We start from the raw sequence: 14725 nt of genomic DNA on the forward strand, positions 1-14725 counted from the left end.
AGTCAAAGTTCAAACCCCAATCTGTGCCAAAACTGGTGTTCTATGACATTCTCTGACCTGACCAACAGGACAGTTTTCCTATTAAGGTTGGGGCAACTTTTGCCGTGAAAAGTTGAGACTGAACACAAAAGGCACACTTGCAAACCGCTGCGTTTATTTCTTGTGCCGGTCCTGTGGGATAAAAACGTCCCCTGGAGAAGTTGGGGTCCCTTGTTTTACCATAACAATGTGGTTTTATCTCGGCTTTATCTGTGGAAGAGTTCATATCTGTGGCATCTTGTGGGGGAAGAGGGGCTGTGTGTGTTGGGGGTGGGTGGAGGCATGCTCTCTCTCCTTCTCGCTCTCTCTCTCTCTCTCTCTCTTACAAATAAACCGTGAGGAAACGGAGTGAGCGAGGGAAGGAGGGCTGGGGGGGTGGAGGGGTATGAGGAGGCGGAGCCCGGGCGCCGTGACTGTAACGCGATAGCTGCTCAGCTCAAAAGAGCGATCACTCACACACACGCTGCACACACAGCTCGCAGGCAGACGCGGGACGCACGCTGGTGTCAGAGCGGAGCAGGAGCGGAGCGCAGGGCTTGTGAAGCGGAGAGCGGCGCGGCATGAGCGGTCCGTCAGACAGGAGAAGACCGGTCGTTTATTTCCGTGCCCGACTGTTTCCAGTTTGATTTCTTGGGAAAGCTGCACCCGACGCTGGGAACGCGGCGGTGGGCTTCAGATCGCTGCAGGAGAAGCGACCCCCGCGTGCGTAAAATACGCAGGAGCGGCAGAGGAGGAGATACTCGGACAGACGGGGGAGCCTATCTCGGAACTTGACGCGACTCTGCAGCCGCTGTCCAGACTGTCCACAAGAACTTTGCTCCCTCAGTGTTTCTCGGATGAGTTTTTAGAGTATCACTCCGATGTTCTTGTTTCCCAGCGAATGGTCCTGTAGTAACATCGGGGGTTCTTTTATTTAAAAGGTTTCTAGATTTTGGCTTCGACCGAAGTGGATGTGGATTTTTGTGTTTTTGAGCAACTGCAGCGTTTAAATCCAACAAAGTGGAAACAGCAGACACTCAATTGTTTTGTGTTATTTTTTTTGTTTTGTTTTGTTTTTATTTTTTTATTTTTTGTTTTTTTTGCCTGATCCGAGATGGATTTTCCCACCACGCTGGTTGGATTTTTAATAACACTGTGTCACTTAGGATGTGGAGTCGGAGGACAGAGCGGTGAGTTTGAGTTAGTTCTTGGTTTTGGCGTACGGATCGTCATCTTTAAACTATTTTTTTTTCCAGAGTTTGGGCGTCATGCGTTTTGATTTTTTTTTCCCAGCCCACCTAAACATCTGACATAACTTGGTGTAATCCACAAACCGTTTTCCTCTCCTTTCTCCCTGTTCGGAGAATATAAGGCAGAAAAGGATGTTTGTTTTACGTAATCCCAGAAATATACACACATTTTTAGATTTTTGCAGTTAAGTAAACATTTCCAAACTGATCAATTTGCTAAATTAGGGAGAAAAAAAAAAAATCCCGGAAGCAATCATGTCCCAGACGGACTGAAACCATCAGCAGCTGACTGGAAAAACGGACACTTCCCGTTTGGCTCCTTGTGTTTTCCCCCCCTTGATTTACTCTAATTAATAATCAGCAACAACAAACAAACCCATTCTCTTGATTAAAAAGCTCTTCCGATTAGGAGGAGGGTGGAGGGCTTAATGTTTTACAGAGAGGGCTGGACCTCTCCGCAACCTGCAATTTTCACCACTTTTTGCTGGTGGCCAAGAAAGCGTGCGTAAAAGCCACTCTGTCATTGCAGGATTTGACTCACGCGTTAGGGCGTTCATTAGCGACCACCACTCTCCCTTTCCCAGTAGCTCCAGGGGCTTTTTCGAGGCAGGGGGCTCACAGCGCTCTCGGTGCTCAGATGACTATAAAAACGGCAGGTTGTGATCATGTTGTTGGTGTCACCATATCCTAAAACAACGAATCGTCACTGACCCGCTTAAAATACCTCATAAGACAATGGCATCCCCACTGCATAATACTGCCACTACCATGTTCTGTGTTGAAATCCGAGTGTTAAATGTGGTTCTTCTCCTCACGCAGCTTAAAGTTAGGTGTTGAGATGGATTTTTCTTTCAAAGCACAATAGAGGAAAGAAACACTTTTTCAGATTGTTTTGTGTCAAAATGTGTGGGTTTTTCTTCCACAAAGTCTTTAAAATGTGGCAGCAGGTATTTGGGTAAAAGTTGATCATTCTCTTTCCCTCTGGAGCTCCATGTTTTCTCCAGAGTTCCTGTGCTGCAAGAAGACAGGAGTTGGGGAAGGGGCTTTTCGCCGAGCCACCGCGCTCTCTGTAATCAGATCATAAAAACAGGAGATTGTGGTCAGCGCCGGATTTAGGAGGTTTTGAGTCCTTGGGTTAGCCGGTTTTGGAGCTCGGCATACATCGACTTCAAGTCCAGGTTGATTAGAACCATCAGTTTTTGGCCACACATAGTAGCAAGCAATTGTCTGTACTGGATTTACAGATGTTTAAAGGGGCGTAAAAGACTAATTCAGCGTCCCTGTCCTTGGTTGGTTATGATTTATCCATCCAAAAACGTTTTAGTGACTTGATCACATAGTACTGAAAATGCACCAAATTAGGGTTTAAAAATGGAACTACTGCTCTGCAAACCATTGAGCCCAGGATCTAGTGGTCCTATTGTTTTCTGAGGGTTCGTCATGCTGAGAAGTGATGCGGCCGGTAGGATGACACATGAGGCACAGTCATCCATAGCAGTCTGGTTGCTTGTACAGTCAGAAGTAAACACTCTTTCCTGTCGCTCTGTTTGGGCTTCTCCTCCTCTTCTTAAAGCGCCTAACTTACAGCAGGAGTCGTCCGTTCTGGCTGTGTGTGTTTTACAGCACATGTACTCACAGATCAGAGACAGATGTGGTTCTCCTGGCAGTCATCGGGCATCTCTGCCCCGTCTTCCCCCCACCTCCCCAAGCTCCTCTTACTCTCTCCCTCTCCTGCCAAGACACTGCGCCACATGTCCGTGCCTCAAGAGCCACATTACAGCCAGAGACTGACAGAGAGCAGAGCAGACAGGGGAGGGAATGGGAGAGGAGAGGAGAGCATGCCATCCACTAAACCGCACTAGAAACAAGCAGTAGGAGGGCTTGGGGAGCAGATCCAGGGTAGGGAGGGAGGGAGAGGGGATTGTGCTTCAAACAGAGGAGACATCAAAGCATGCAGGGGGTCACGGAGTCAAAATGGCACTGGACAGAGGGAACAGAGCACATGAAGGGTTACGAGGCGACACCGGGTGATGCAGTGAATGTGGGGGGAAAATCAGAGGAAGATTAAAAAAACAAAAAAAAAAAACAGAGGGGAAGTCTGTTTTGGGCTCAGACTTGTTACAAAACCAAGCTATCAGAAGTTCAGGCTTTTGATGGCAGACTGTAGTAACTTGATATGTTTTCGCTGGGCTCTTTTGAAATGTTTCGGAGCAAACTGATTCTGGCCTGAGGCGCGTTGGATTGCCTCAGCGCTCAGAAGAAACCTAAATATTAGAGATCCGTTATTACTTTCCTTCGCCTCGCTCTTTCTAAAGCAGAGAAACTTACACTCTGTTTGTGCTGTAATCACAATAACTTGACTCCATGATATGTGCATTAATTACTGCTGCTATAAACATTAGTATGCAAGCCATTAACCAGCTTATTTGCATGTTTATTAAGTGGGTGGCTGTGTATCCTTTGAATAAGTGTCTTCTTGGGGCGGGTTTTGTTTATTAAAGCTTTTAACACTCGATGCAAGAAATAATAGTGGGAAATAGTGGGTATGCTTTGAAATGTAAATTTTTTATTTTCTTTTTTTTTTTTTTACAAAAATCTGTCTAAATGTCAACATCATTACATTATTGTGAGGATGATTGTACAACAGACCTAAATGTCATATTCTAATTAAAATATGTTTCTTTAATTCAAGTTTAGACGCTGTTTTATATGTGATGCAGCTTATATTTTGGTACAAGCAGCATTAATAATGGCATAAACAGCCTACTTCAGGATGTGCCACAGCTTATGAATTGGATTAAAGCCTAAACTTTGACTAGGCCGCACCAAAACCTTCACTTTGTTTAATTCTGTGAATCCGCGTCCAAATTCACTTGACCTTAAGGTCACAAACTTTGATATGTTCAGGTAGGGAACACATAACTAATGAATCCATCAAATATGACAAGTTGTCCTAATGCATAAAAGCAAAGCCCAGATCATCATACCCCCACCACTATGTTCAACTCCAAGTATGTCACTCTTTGTCTGAAATACTCTGTTAGTTTTAGATCCTTTGTGCCATGAAACAAACCTTCCAAAAACCTTATCCTTTATTTCTTGTCTTATTTATTTTTTTAGCAAATCCTACACAGGCTTTTGTGTCTGTCTTAGTTTGCGATGGTTTTGTACCCAGCATCTTTTGTGCCAAAGTGAGGAAAGTGAGGCCCACAAGGCTTTAGATGCTGTTCTGGGTTCCTTTTTCAGGCCTCTCATAGGGAGGCGTTGATGCTCTTCTTTTGAGCCATTTTTGTGGCACAGCACCTCTTGGAAATATTTTCCACTGTTTTACCAAATTGTGTTCAGCTGGTTAACTGCTTCAAAACGGTTTTGTAACATTTTGCAGACTGATTTGCTGATAGATCAGAACATAAAGTGTTGTTCTTTTGAGACTGTTGAAAACTGCTTTTTTCATTTATTCAAGCCGTCTTTGTCTGACATTAAATGTTTGATTGACTCTTCACCTCACAGAGTGGATACTGATGTTGAACTTTTGAATATAGCACATACTCGCCTGTCGAATTTAGACCACATATAATTTTACATGTGATAATCGCTCCAATTTTTTTAATTTCTTGTCATTTCAATTAGTTTGATGCTCTTCCTCTCTTTTCCATGCGCCTCTCAAAGCCTTTGCATTTTGATCCGCCTGGCCTCGGTGGCATCAGCTGGAAAAACAAGGTCACCCATTAGCATTCATAGCCGAAGACGAACGGAGCGCTCGGTTCAATACCAGTCAGGTATGGGAGTCACGGGCTCCTCGCAAAGCTCCTGGAAACGGGCTGCCACGCTCGGGGTGAAATTAAAAACAAGACCCCCAATAAATAAAACAAAGCTCGCTCCTTCTGTTTGTCGCATTAGCCGCGTTGGGGGGTCTTAGCTGGAGCTCTGGGACCGGCTTAGAAAAGAGGCGGCGGGGGGTCAGCTTTGTCAAGAGCCAAAGTGTTTTTGAATGGATTTTGAGCTGATTTGAACACACAGAGGGTTTTAAAAGAGAACAGTCAAGGGTGTGAATTAAAAAATAAAAAAAACTGCTTTACTGAGCTTTTGCTGTCCCTCTCTCCATTTTTTTTTTAAGAAGTCAGTTTTCCTGAAAGCTAACTCTCTGTAAGATGGGGGGAGGCCAACAAATCAAACCGAAACTTACCACAGCATTACTTGATTCCGCACAGCTTTCCTTCGCTTGTGCCGGCTCTGCAATTTTACTCCTTTCCACCCAGATGGGGAGGAAAGCTTTTTTGTGCAAAGAAGTGCCTTAGCAGTGCAGGTTTGACTCTTAGAGTGCACCGAGGGACAAGGAGACATGATAGGTAGAGTTGTGGATTAGATCCCCTCTTCCTGCAGCCATCTGCTTTACTTCATTGATCCATTGAAGCATTGATCAGGACGGCCAGGTCTGTGCATTTAGCTGATTAGCATGGGCCACTTATCCTGTTAGAGAGGGAGGAGGAAAGAGGAGACACTGGGAGGCAAAGAGGATTTGGGGGTTTTATTTGCTTTTCATAAGGCTTTTGTTGGTTAAGATCTTCTTTTAAACTCGTTTAGCACTGTTTAACAAAAAAAAAACCGTTTCTGGATGTTTACACTCTGGGGATGACTGCTGCCGATTGTCTTCAAAGTTGTAGAATTGACGAAAGGGACATGACTAAAACCAGGAAACTGTACCTCCTGCTTGCGTCACAAAAAAACACACAAGACGCAGGGAGACTTGTGGGTTGAAGGACATTCATTCATTTGCCAGGCTGTGAAGAGTTTTTTGCACTTACTTGCTCAAACTCGGCTGCATTGTTTGTGAGTCATGAAAGTTTGTTGTTTCCCCCCGTTCCACGTTTCTTCCACAATGGCCGAGGGGTTTGAAACACAGCACTGTGTGAAAACCTGACATATGATGGAACGAGAGAGAGAGAGAGAGAGAGAGCAGGGGGAATAATCCAAACTAAGAAATCAATTAGATTTGTCAAAATCAAACAAAAAAGAAAGTTTTCCCCTCTTCTTCTGTTCATTTTTGTTTATTTTTGACCTTTTTGGCCACAAAAAGTAGCCGTCTGCCTCAAGACGCTTTATAAATCTCTCTCTTTGGCTGATTGTTTTTTTTTTTTTTTCTGCATGACTACAGGTGTCTCAGAAAATAATAATGTTACATAAAAAATGTCAGCCCATTCAAAATGATGTCCATCTATTCTGTAGCACATGAGTTCAGTACTTGCTTGTTGCTCCTTGTGCATGAATTACTGCATCGTCAAGCCAGTCTACTGGCCAATCAAGCTCAGTACCACCTTGGTCATGGAACCAACTTTTAGCACCTTTTTCAGTGTCGTCCTGCTGGAAAATGAAATCAGCATCTCCATAAACGTTTTAAGCACAAGGAAGCCTGAAATGCTCTAAAACTTCCTGGTAGAGCAGAACCAGCTGTGGAAGCTTCACTTCGAACTTCAAGGAATCTGCGAATCTCTTCCCTTCCTCCTGACTCTGGGTCCTTGATTTCCACATGAAAGTCAGCAGTCGTTCCCCCATGATTCTGTAGGATTATGTAGGCTGATATAATCTTCCAAGTCGCGCTCATTCTTCTTTAATATGTTGTTTGATTCACAAAGATTCTTCTGCTTTGGTTCAGTCCAGAATGTCTGAGATTAAATCCAGCCCTTACTTGTTGACTGAATGGGTGATTGCTGCCCACTCGGCCCTCTTCCTCCCTCTCTCAGGGTGATAGCACATTTTAATTAAGGTGCTGGTAATGGTGGTGGTGGGCTGGGAGGGTATGGGCACGAGAATGATGAAGGGCTTTATCAGCCCTCCTCCTCCTCACTCTCGCAGCTTATCCCAAAGCGTGAAGCCATGCTTTCCTGATAAGGCAGCCAATAGGAATGAGAGCATGAATGTACACACACACACACACACGCACACACACACGGCAGGACATGGGCTAAGACATGCAGACATTTGCACATTTTCTCTGATAACGAAGATAAAGACATCTCCCAGTCCAAGTTGATTGGGAGTGACTTAAATGTGCGCACATGCAAAGAGTGAGTTTACTTTATTCCATTGATACAATCTGCTAAAATTAGATTGTGCAGCTGCTTCAGGAGCACAGAGAGGTCCACGGTGCTTCTGCTAGATTTTAATTTTATTTCGACGGTGTGCCTCTGCAAACACCACTCGCCTTGTGCGGACGCAGTCAGCGTCATTGTTCTGGCGTAACAAGGTTTCGGTGGCTGTATGGAAGAAACATATGCGGCGCGTGTGCGTGTGTGTGTGTGTGTGTGTGTGTGTGTGGAGACAGATGGACTTCCACAAGATGAGACGGGTGTAATTCATGAGGCTCTCTGGCAGCTCCTGAGTGCTTCCCTACAAGTCACACTGACGAAAACACTCAAAGCGCACGCGTGCTACAAGAGAGCCTCTTTCTGCTTACTAAGTGTGAAAGATGACCAAGAAATTAAAAGAGCATGCGCTCATCTATTGATATATGGCAATGACTGCGCACACATATGCATTATATTGCCAAAAGCATTCGCTCATCTGCTTTCACATACGTATCAGCTTGAGTTTTATTCCCTTCTTAATAGGGTTTATAATTCTGTCGACACACCCTATGCAGCTGTAGCAGCTTCAACTCCTCTGAGAAAGCTTTCCAAAAGATTTTAGGAGTGTCTTTATGGGAGCTTTTGATCATTCTACCTGAAGTGTATTCATGAAGTCAGACACTGATGTAGGACGAGAAAGCTTCCTTAAGGACTTTGTTTGAGGAACAGTTTTTGAACCAATAAATTCAAATCATCTCCTAGCAATAATTCAGAGTTCCTTTCTCTGAGAACTAAGAAGTGACGAGCTCAACTCCTGAAAAATGCCCCGCATCATAACTCCATCTCCACCGAAAATGACACTTGACAATGCAGTCAGGCAAGTGCGGGTCTCCCAAACTTCCAGTTCAGGGAAATTTGTTCTGATCCGTCACTCAAGCATGTCTGCTAAACCAGAGTTGTGGTGGCCATGGTGTAATCTGTGTTGGTAATGCATTACTTGGTAACTGCATTACCAAGTAATGCAGTTACTTGGTAATGCAAATCCAATCCATGAAGCCGTCTTCACTGTTCTTGAGATACTCTGAAGGTCTTATGACGTTTGGAGTCCTGCAGCTTTTGGCACATCGTGTCACTTAGCTTCTGATGGCGTGGTAGAGTTGTTGTCAATCTCAGTTGCTTCCATTTTGAAAACATCTGACTGTGGAATAATCCTTTGTGACTAAATTTCATAAATTTTTGCCACCGTATTGCACAGGTGGCATCCCGTCATGGTGCCACGTTGGAGCGACACATTCTTGAACAAATGCCTGCCGAAGCCGTCTTTGTGTTTCATTTTATTCAAAATATTGGATCACCTTTTGTCAATATAGAGCATATGTGTATGAATGCATGTGTGTGTGTGTGTGTGTGTGTGTGTGTGTGTGTGAGCTGACTGACAGAGGTTTCACAGAGGGGTCAGTGTCCACAGGGAGCCGCCGCATCGCAGGCATGTCTTAATGAGTCTCGTCAGGTTCTCTGCGTCCACCTTACCGTCTGAATTTCTACTTCCTCATCACCTTTTCCTTCACACATCTGTCACTCACCCGTCCTCTCTCCCATGCTCTTTTTTCCCACACCCACCCATCATAAATCAACCCTCCTCCTTCCCGATCAATCCCCGTCTCCCTTTTTTCCGCCTCAATCCGTCTTTTATCCATCCTTCCTTGCTCGTCTCCCTCTTCCTCCCTTTCATCCCCGCTCTCTTCCTCCACCAGTTTTTCTCTCCACTGTAATCCCTTTCTCTCCAGTCTCCAACTCTCTCCCCACCTTCCTTGGAGGCCGCTCAATGGGCAGCTCAGAGGGAAAAAAGTGTTGAGGCTGCAGGATTTCTCCCCAAAGGGCTTAATCTGCTGAGGCTCTGAGCGCCGATAGCCTCCCTCCATGGGCTTCTCAACAATGACTGTCTGTCTGCACAGTCACACCAGATAAAGCTACGTCTGTGTGTGCATGTGAGGCTTCCTGTCTGTCTCAGCCATTCTTTGCCATCCCTGCTATATTTTTGAACAGTTTTTGCTTGCTGACTCCCCCCCGCCCCGCTCCCCACCTCTGCTGGTCCTTGTGATCGACAGGCCCTCAAAGGTGTCATCCTTCGTGGGTGTGCATTTGAACATGCGGCAGCAGCTGGGTGTGTGCTAATGCATGCAATTCAGCGTGCATTTCTAGCCGGAGTCACGCACTTGCATGAAATCACCGGCAGCTGCGAGGGGCTGATGCGCAAACCGTGGGCGTCGCTCCTCTCTGGTAGCAAAGTAAGAAAGCCATCGCAGCTCTGTCAAATGTCAGAGGATCTTAAGTGTGCCTTTTAAGCACAATAGGCGGTGAAAATGCCAACACTTGAAGGGTCTATTACACTTCAAGCCTTTGGTGCTTGTATTTTTTCCCCCTTTTCTTTCATTCTCTATTGAATTGTTCGCAGAAATCTGAAAGAAAACTGGCAAAATAAATAAATCGACCCTTTTATGTCAAGAGCTGATTGGACTACGGAGGCTGAGTGGTTAAATCTAGTTGTAGGCGGCTGCATTTTTAATTCAACTACAGTGTTTAGCAATCAGTTCAACAGCAAGGACCATGACTGAGGCTTCTCCTCAAAGAGAGGTGAAAGGTTGAGATTCGTCAGGAAGATCTCATGAAAGATCATATGGGAGAGGGATGAGGGAGACAAGTGGGATGAAAATGTTTTGTATAAAGGCACAAAGACGATGAATGGGATGAACGGAGGTCATGAAGAAGGATGGAAGGTATTCTTGGGATGGAAAGAAGTTGTAAGAAGTGACGAGGCTTTCATCCAAGTGACCCCTTTCATCCAATCATAGATTGGATGAAAGGGGTCCAGTCGTAGAAAGTATGACTGGAGGAAAAGGAAGGATGGGTGGGGCAGTAAGAATAAGGTAGGGATGATTGAATAACACAAAACTATGTGTACCACATAGACAAACAAGCCATCGGTAGGTTTTCCTGTTGACTAGTGGAGGCACACCGTGTTCCTGAACCCCAAGTTAGAACATTAACAGCTTTTTGTTGCCAGATCTCCTTCATCTGTTTGATGTTTTCCTTGTCTGCCACTGAACAACAGCTGTATAATAATAATGTGGAGGTGTTTGGGTTCAATATAAAGTTCATTAGATTTACAGTTCCCACTGGAGCATGAGCAAACCCACATGCATGCAGCCGTAACAGCGTTAGCTACAATAAACCAGCTCCTGCTGTTGTCATGGAGAACATGTCTCCTGCTTTAATAAAACGTAATAAAAGAACGGCCATGCCCAGAGCTGTGTGTGTGTGTGTGTGCACGCGCACGCGCTCGCTTCTCGTCCTTTTGTATGTGCAGAATACTGCTATACATGTTCCCTTTGTCTGTGCCTGTGAGTTTATGTGTTTGCGTGAGATAACGCAAAGCGCCAAAGCTGCTGTGGCCGTCAGGGTGCGAGCAGAGAAAGGAGTCTTTGTTGCGGCGTTAGCTTCTTATTGCAGAATCGGGGTGACCCCCTCAGAACCCCGCTAGACAGGCCGTCTGCGTGTCACTTCCTGCCTCGGCCTTCCAAGCGATGCTATTGGCAGGCTATTGTTCCTGAGAGAGCACGATAGGATCGGGGAATGTGTCCTAATGTTTGCAGATTGGCTTGCCGGAGCAACAATTACACTTGGAGGAACGCTCCCCAGGGAGAAGGATGGAGATAAGAGGCTGGGTGTGGAAGGAGGGGATAAAAGACTGTTTCCTCGCTTGGGTGCGTGCGTGTGTGTGTGTGTGTGTGTGTGTGTTCCAATAAATGCATCATCTTGTATTGTTTTAGTAGCGCATTGAGAATCCACAATGGAGAAGTTTTTTCAATTTCCACCAAACTGAAGGCCTAAATTGCTTTCTTTGTTTTAGTGCTCATCTGTTGCTCATCGCATCGTCGCACCGAGAAGAAATGAACTGCGTTTTTTTATGGCGGTCGTGGAAATATTGGAAATGCTTCAAAGTGAGCGTTTGAACGGTGAATAACCGGCCTCTTTCTGTGCTCCGTCTTCACCACAGATTCAGATTGTGGAGGCGTCTTGGACGCCAGCAAGCCCGGTTACATCACCTCGCCTGGTTATCCTCTGGAGTACCCGCCTCATCAGAACTGCCACTGGGTCATCCAGGCGCCGGAGACCTCGCAGCGCATCGTCCTCAACTTCAACCCTCACTTCGAGATCGAGAGACTCGACTGCAAGTAAGATCAGGAGGAAGAGGAGGAGCTGTGTGTAGTTACCTGAAGTGGCATTTCTCTGACTGAATGAGTTTAACCCTTTTGTGCAGAGACAGTTACCTGTACAAACTATGTGCTACTTTAAATTATTTTATTTGAAACTTATTTTTGAAGAAAAATAAAGAGTTTTTCAAATAGCTAAAGCTGAAGATAGGTTGCATGCCTGTCAAGACCTGTTTCAATACATTTAATCCAGGGGGAAAAAATGGGGGAACTTTGGAGACATTATCAAGTTTATAACCCCCCCACCAGCCCCCCGCAACACACATACACACACTTTCTCCATCTGATAGTCAAATACCAGGACGCTTTTGAAATCTGTGGAGCTGAATTTGGGCATGCAGGGCAGTCGAAGCGAAGGAAACCAAAACGGGATCAAAGAGCCGAGTCATGGTAGATGGTGTGGGCAGAGAAAAAGAATAAACAGGCAAAATAGGAGGAGGATGGGGGGGGAGGGGAGAGTAAATGAAATCCAGCTGTTTATCTAGATAAAGCTGGTCAGCTCTTATATCTGAGACGTGAATAATCAGAAGCATGTGAGCTTCTATTGTCTTTGACCTCAAAGGAAATCACTGTCTCCTTTGTTGGAGTCCAGTTTTAAACAACCAGGAGACGGGGAATATTTCCCATCACACCCAACAGTTTATGTGCGAGTTCATTATGCACAATGAACACAGGCTTCCCGACTACTTGTCCCCCTCTCTCTCTCTCTCTGTCTCTCTGTCTCTCTCTGACTCGCTCTCTCCTTAAATTCAGGATCTAATAATCCCAGATGGCGGCTGTTGCATTGTTCTCAGACAGAGATAGCCAGGAGAAAAAATGGTACATCCACAAGCGCATCAGTAGCTCGGTGGGTGAAAAGGGGCTTTTGTGATGATTGTCGGCTCTTTTCATTCGGCTGTGTCACATTGCCACACCGAGCTGGAAATGTTATTTGTGCTGCCCCCCCCACCCACACCCCCGGACGTTTCTGTCGCTCTCCGTCAGGAGGCAGAAATGGTGAGTAATTATCTCTTTTGCCGATATGTTAACACCCAGCGTCGCGGCCCAAACGGTGCAAAGTCAGCTGACTTCCAGCTCGGCTGTTGATAAGGAGTTTCTCACAGCCCGAAGGCGTGCAAGGCGGAGAGGAGGCTGATTTCCCCCCCCCCTTCCTCTTCACAGACAGTTTTATTGGGATAGTTTTTCCCCCCGTTTTTAACACTCGCCTGGAGGGTCGGAGGCCTCTGCCTGCCCTCTAACACACACTCCCACTCAGACTCTTCCTGTGTGTTTGCACTGAGGATGAGTTACTAAGCATTAGCAGCTCTGCTTCCCGTTTTTCTGCTTCCATCCATCCATCCAGTGCCATGAAATAACCCCCATTACAAAAAAAAAACAGGGAATCGCAGCAACATTTATGCATGCGTGACCTCTAACACTAATGTTCTGCTCATCAAAAGAGGATGCTTTCCCCCCTGCGAGGCATTAGATATTTCCGTTCTCTTCATCCTGTTGTAATGCTTTCTGCAAGGCTTGATCCGAGCCTTGTAGCCCCTTTGCAGGTTCCTTTCCCTTTTTTCCGCCTGTGCGATTAGGCATGACGGTGTGAGCGGGCGAGAGCAGAGAGCAGACTTTTTTGCATGTTTTCACGGTTCTCCACGAGGACAGCCGGAGGCGCGGTGCAGAGGTGGCGGGGTTCAGTCGCTCGGCCGGCACTGGAAATCTGCATGGCAGCGGGGATTAGGGAGACGGCGGCGGAGCGAAGTGCGCTACCTGAGGAGGGGAGCGCTGGTGATGTCAACTGCGAATTCAATCTGCTGCAGATATTGGAGGAAAACACGATGTACGTTTAGAAATATGAATCTGAAAAGTGCAGCGTGCATTTTTATTCAACCAATCTTGAGTCGATGCTTTTTTCGAACCAGCTTCTGGTGGGATTATGGCTGCCGGTCATCTAGGTTACTTCTCCAGCTGCTTTTGCTAAATTTTCTTTCATAATAATTCTGTCAGACTGGATGGAGAGCATCTGAATTTTATGATTAGTCTTGTGTTGATGAAAGTTACAGTTGGTTTCTTGGTTGCTCTCTAGGTTGACTTTATTTACTGCTTATGTGTAAAGGGTAGGTATACATAAGGGGAAAACGACTCATACACCCACACTTCATCCTTAACCTTTTCCTCCAATTCAATGCTATGGAATACTTAAGAATTGTAAAGACCCTTCCAAGGCATTATATGTTTTGGATGCTTAAAAATAAAAACACACACCTGCTTAAAGATGCAGCCTGTCAGTGTGAAAGTGCTCATCAGTCATCATAGCCCCTCCCTGGGCACTTTAGGCTCTCATAAAAAGCTGGGAAAAACTGCTTGCTCAGCCCATGCATGTGTTCTGAACTCTGGCTAATACACCCGGCCAGCTGGTGATTTCTCGCTCCCTCCCCGCCTCGCCTGCACCATTCAGCACTCGGACGCAGCCAAAGACCGCGGCTCTACTGCAGCAATCAAATCGGCAGCCTCGTGCAGGCGCTCCGTGTCTGAGGTGGCACTTTAATTCAGGATTTCATTTCAGGGGGAGTCCGGCCATGTGCCAAATAGCTCTTACCTCCAGGCTGCCAGCCGATTGATGTGAACTAAATGTAATAAAGGCTAGATGAAATATCAGGCCCATATCTCTAATGCAATCTGCCATCACTGAGCCCCAGGATGCTACCTAGTGATATAGCAGGAGCTGCCGAAGAAGCGGAGAAAGAGCTCGAGGTGGAGACGATTCCTTCTTGTTTTCCTGTTTCTCTTCTGCTTCATATCTATTTTGGTTCATCCTCCTCTTTCAGTCTGTCTGGCTTCCTCTTTTGCTTCCCCCATTCTTTCTCTTCTCTAGCCCAGGGAGGATCTGTTTTAATTTCACACGCTCAAATTAAACAGTGAACGGCACAGTTGCAGTCAAGGAGATCATTTCTTCCACCTTTGAGGGTTTTCTTTTTTTTATTTTTTTATTTGGTTATGTGTTATTGAACTCCGCCTCTGGTGAGAGGGTTTTATGATACAGCTTCATAACATAACATGCACACACTCTCATGTACATACAGCTGTAAATCCACACACTGCCTCCTCATGACAGCTAACTATGTTTGCAGGTGTG

At 45.7% G+C, this 14725-nt stretch overlaps 1 protein-coding gene across 3 annotated transcripts in view; it reads left to right on the forward strand.

Moving 5' to 3' along the window:
• Window positions 1–472: 472 nt before the first annotated feature.
• nrp2a (neuropilin 2a) overlaps window positions 473–14725 on the forward strand; it is a 68486-nt gene continuing 54233 nt past the window's right edge. For 2 of the 3 annotated variants that reach the window (XM_007565311.2, XM_007565312.2), the window contains exons 1-2: window positions 474–1208; window positions 11391–11568. In XM_007565311.2, the coding sequence (XP_007565373.1) occupies window positions 1133–1208; window positions 11391–11568 (254 nt within the window). In that variant the 5' untranslated portion in view covers window positions 474–1132. Of the gene's footprint in view, window positions 1209–11390; window positions 11569–14725 lie in introns of all 3 variants that reach the window. The other variant, XM_016678115.1, reaches the window with a different exon arrangement.

The sequence above is a fragment of the Poecilia formosa genome, unplaced genomic scaffold (assembly GCF_000485575.1).
Source record: "Poecilia formosa unplaced genomic scaffold, Poecilia_formosa-5.1.2 Scaffold174, whole genome shotgun sequence".
NCBI classification, from domain to species: domain Eukaryota; kingdom Metazoa; phylum Chordata; class Actinopteri; order Cyprinodontiformes; family Poeciliidae; genus Poecilia; species Poecilia formosa.